This window comes from Numenius arquata, chromosome 19 (genome assembly GCF_964106895.1).
Source record: "Numenius arquata chromosome 19, bNumArq3.hap1.1, whole genome shotgun sequence".
Lineage (NCBI taxonomy): Eukaryota > Metazoa > Chordata > Aves > Charadriiformes > Scolopacidae > Numenius > Numenius arquata.
In genome coordinates this window covers 1,003,391-1,007,987 of record NC_133594.1, presented here as the reverse complement: position 1 = coordinate 1,007,987, position 4,597 = coordinate 1,003,391, and the positions used below count along the sequence as shown (strand labels likewise).

Sequence of the window (4,597 nt, the reverse complement as noted above, 5' to 3'; positions counted from 1 at the left end):
CAGTTGGGAAAGGTGGGCAGCAGAGCCTGGTACACACCTGGCCTTGCCGACCTTCTGCACCTACCGGCATCTTCTCCTGGCTCCATCCGCAGAGGCTTTTCCTCTCTTCCTCCTCTTCTTTGTTGCCACGGGGCTTTCAGTCTCCTCTTCCCAGGTCCGTTTCCTCTTCCGGTGTCTTCTCTTTTCCGTGTCCTGGGTGGAGCCTGCAAACCTTTCCATCCCACAGGGCCATTAGTTCGGGGAAGCTGCAATCCCACCCCATCAGTTCCGATTTTAAGCAAAAGGCAGCTCGTTTTACCTTCTTCCTTCGGCAAGCCTCCCCACTTCCTCTGGGCTCCCCGGGGATCCTGCCGCGCTCTCGGGGGTGGTTGGAGGCGAAGCCGGAGGTGCCTACAAGAGAGATGTTGGGGTTGGCCGGTGGCAAGAGAGGGCCTGGAGTGGTGGGCGACTGTTTGCCAAATGGCTGCCTTAGCTCTCCAGAGGAGATCCCTTTGGCTGCTTTGGCTCAGCCACATTGCTCACACTGCCCCCACCCCTCCAAAAAAGTCTTGAGGAAGCTCTGGCAAAGCAGGATGTGACCAAACCCTCTCTGAAGGTGACAGCTGCTCCCCTCTGCCTTTTTGTGGGCGTTTTATACACGTTGGGGGGGATTAAGTACGTGCCTGTAGCTTTCGAGGAACAACCTTTGGAGTTCCCCTCACCAGGGATCATCCTGGGGAGTGGGGGAACACCCCAGACACATACCAGCTCTCGTGCCAGGCAGAGGCACAGCAGCGACTTGGCCTCATCAGCAACTCCCCTCCTCCACCAGACGCGCTCTCCCCGTGCTGGGGCCCTGACCTACCTCTGCCGTTCCAGACTGCACCACCGCATCTCCCCCAGCTTCGTCGGGGACCTTTGGATCTTCTAAAGGCAGAGTGAGGAAGAAAGAGCACGTGCAGCACAGTGGCTTCTTGGAAGGAAAAAGCTGCTCAAGCAAAAGCCACCCGAAGCCCTGCCCCAGTGGAGTTTTCAGCCCCCCAAGCCCCGTCTGCAGCCTTCGGCTCCTCTTGCAGAGCTCCCAGAGACCAAGCAGTGGCCAGGAGACAGGCTGAGAGGGGCTGAGAGGACCCCACTTGGTGCCCAGCCCCGCCAGAAAGAATGCGGAGGTCTCTGGCATCCCCAGCCCGTGAACAGCGTCAGTCCCTCCTCTTACCTCTGCATCTCTCCGCGGGGGCTGGTGACTCCTCTGCTGCTGGAGGGGAAAGGCCGGCCGTCTCCTCGCCAAAGATTTCCCTGGCGTTCTCCAGCAGGAACTCCACCAGCACCTTCACCTGCCCACATCAAAGCCCGGCTCTCAAGCCTGCTGCCCGAGAAGGGGCCAAGCAGGCTCTTCCCCTCCGCAGCCTGCCCTCTGCTGAGGGGGCGGCTGTGGCTGTGGGGCTGCTCTTGCCGGCAGCCCCCCCAGCAGCACTTGCTCCAGAGAGGAGGCAGCCAGGGAGCTCGGGAAGAGCAGCCCGGCTCGCCTGGGCCGGGAAGGCTGCAGGCGGCTGGTGGCTACAGCCTACCTTCTGCGTCACCTCCAGCATGGCCTCCAGCGGGAGCAGGTCCTCCTCGGGTGGGCTCAGCAGGTTGGGCCCAACGCAGATGGCCAAGTTGCTGCAGCTCATCCTGCTGGTGGCTGCGTTGTGCCCGATGTGCCGCAGGAGGCACAGCAGCCGCTTCAGCAGGACCAGATTGGCTGCAGGCAACTTGTGGGCCACCCTGCGGGAAGGGGAAGACCGCCTTCCTAAAGCGGACGTTGCCCACAGCCCTCCCTCCCCAGGCTTGCCCACGGCAGGCGGGAGCCAGCGGCCGTGTTGCGCAGCTTGCCCGGGGCTCTCAGCCAGCGCTCAGGGCTCCTGCTCAACAGGCAGGCTGCTGCCCACACTTACGCCTTCAGCTCTTCCACCTTCTCCTCCCTGCTGCTCTTCTCCAGGGCTGCCGTCCACTCCTCGTAGAGGTGGCTCCCCAGGAGCTTGTCGGGGATGCTGCGGAGGAAGTCCTGCCCGGCCAAGGGCTCCAGCTGAGCCTTTGGAGACTCCAGGCCAGCCAGGAGCTCCTCCAGCTGCAGCTCCCAAGCGCTCACCTTCAAGAGGACGGCCAGCAGCAGCGCAGGCTGGCTTCCCAGCTCCACCTCTGCGCCGCGGTCCAGGGCCTCCCGCAGCTGCCGAAGCGATGTCCCGCTGGCAGCTCTGCGGAATATGCCCTCCGTGGCCGGCCCTTCCCGCTGCAGCACAGCCAGCAGCTCCTGCAGGAGAGGCAGGAGGAGAGTGGCGGGGCTGAGGAGCTGCCTTGCCACAGCCGTGGCCACAGCACTGCCCCACACCTGCCTCCTTGTCTTGGCTGCAGAGCCCAATGCCCCGAGCCCGCAGCTCCTGGGCTCGCCCACCGCCCCTCCGCAGGAGCAGCGGGAGGGCTGGGGACCCCTCTCCGGGCCGCCTTACCTGGATGGGCTGGGGCAGCGTGGCGTCCTCCCCGCAGAGGGCTGCCAGGGGCTGGCCAAAGAGCCTCCTGCTGCAGCCGGAGCCCGCCTGCCCTGGCGCCTGGGCAGCAGCCGGGCTGCGCCGCAGAGCAAAGGGCCAGGGCAGCCCCCACCTCCAAATCCTGCTCCTGCTCCTGCTGCTGCCGCTCCCTCCTGCTGCAAAGGAAAAGAGAGCAAGAGCCCCTCAAGGGAGAGCGCCGGGCCAGCGCTCCCGCAGCCTGCCCTGCTCCGCAGAGCCGGCGTGCCAGCGGGACAGCCTGGCCCAGCCCTCGCCCTGCCCTCCTCCAAGCTGTGGGCAGCAGCAGAGGCTGCCTGTCCCCGCACAACCACGTCCAGCGGCCGCTGCCCAGCGGGGCTCCTTGCTCCTCCAGCTGACCTCCTCCCTTGGGCTGCCCAACCTGCATGGCGACACTCAAGGGACAAGTCAGCACGGCTCTGCCGCTGCCAGGAGCTTGCCTTTCTTTCCACAACTCACCCGCTGAGCGGCAAAGTGCCCGTCCCTCGCCAGACGCCACCGTGGGAGGCCCTTGCTTGGGATCAGCCTGCAAGAACCGGGCTGCGCTTAGAGAGCGGCCCCGCAGCAGAAAGGGCCACCGGCCAGCTGCCACCCGGCACCAGCAGCCCCAGCGTGGCAGAGCTGGGACCCCCTGCCCCAGGTGGCTGGTCACCTCCCAGCGCCGACAGCCAGGACACGGCGCCGTTCCTGGGGGCTCCCCAACCCTCTCCGCTCCCCGAGTGGCACCGCGGGACCCTCCCTCCTTCCCGCACAAGCTCACCCCACTCGCCGCACGTCCCTGGCAGCCCGGCACAGCCCAGGGCGGCTGAAAGGCAGCCACGCTCACCTCTGCCTGGCCCTCCAACAGCCTCTCCAGGCTCCTGGCGCTCAACGTCCTCCACTGGGCAAGAGAGAAGGGGTGGAAGAAGGTGAGCAGCGATGCCTCTGCTGCTGGGCTGCAGGAGCGCTGCTCGGGGACAGAGCCCTGCCCAGAGAGACACTCACGGCACGGCGGCGGCTCAGCTCCTTCTCCAGCAGCTTGAGCGATGGCAGGCGGGTCACTCGGGCTCTCTTGGCTCCTTCGGGTGTGCTGTGCGCCGGGCAGGGAGAGGGAGAGAGCTGGCTGAGCCCCAGCCCGCCTCTGCTCTCCTGTCAGGCAGCTCTGCCCGCAGGCGCCGGGCACCTCTCCCCAGCTGGGAGCTGTGTTCCCCCGGCCGGCTGCGCATCCCCCCGGCTTACCCCAGCAGGGTGCCCACCCACAGCTCCTTGAGTGCCCGGTCCCTGCAGAAAGAGAGGAGGAAGAGCGTTTCTCTTTGCTCTGGGCTCCCCAAAGGCTGAGCTGGGGGTGCAGGACCCCGAAACGCCCCATCCCTCCCCGCCGGCGTGCTGCCCGCTCCCTGGCCAGGCTCTGCAGGCAGGGCAGAGGCCGTTCCATTCCCAGCACGGCGTGGGCATGCTGGGGAACCTCTCCTGCCCGCCCACGGGACGTGGCACCACCGCTCACCCGAAACTGGCCACGCAGGAGCCGGTGGGCCAGGCCAAGATGAGGGCGGTGCCGTCCCCATGGCTGCCGCCTTCATCCTCCTCCTGCTCCTCCGCCGCCGCCTCCTTCCCGCCGCTCAGCACCCACAGCTGGTCCAGGGCCAGGCGGAGCTGTGGGCGCAGGGTGGTGCCATGTCTGCCCAGGGGAGAGGCAGGACGTGAGCTGGAGGTGGCCTCCTCGGGGTTCCCGCGGGCAGAGCCCTGTCCCCCACCTGCCCTTGGCAGGGAGCCTGGGGCATCCAGCACCGAGGTGCCGGGGCCAGGGCTGGGGGAAAGGAGAGGGAAGGCAAGGCAGCTGGGCTGGCAGGGTCTTACAGCAACTTGGCGATGACCAGTTCCTCCTGGAGGAGGAGAAGGCGCCTCTCGCTCCTCTTGCGGCCCCGGCTCAGCCGCACGTCCGCGCTCAGCACCGCCTCGGCCTCGGCGAGAGCCTCCCTGCGCAGCAGAGAGCGGCGGGCATGAGAAAGGCCGCTGGCGCGGGGCCCGGCCGTGCCCGCCTCTCCCCGACTTGCAGGGGGAGCCCACCTGGAGCCACAGCAGCAGTTGGCCTGGCCCAT

General features: G+C 67.0%; 1 protein-coding gene across 1 annotated transcript; it reads right to left on the bottom strand.

Annotated features, from left to right (window-relative positions):
- Positions 1-697: 697 nt before the first annotated feature.
- On the bottom strand, positions 698-4,597 carry LOC141473770 (T-cell activation Rho GTPase-activating protein-like). The gene is made up of 9 exons (XM_074161378.1): positions 4,566-4,597; positions 4,356-4,475; positions 2,466-2,580; positions 2,108-2,269; positions 1,914-2,023; positions 1,548-1,743; positions 1,196-1,313; positions 845-906; positions 698-712 (listed from the first exon to the last, which is right to left on the bottom strand). Exons 1-9 carry the CDS (start codon positions 4,595-4,597, stop codon positions 698-700), a joined length of 930 nt encoding a protein of 309 aa, XP_074017479.1.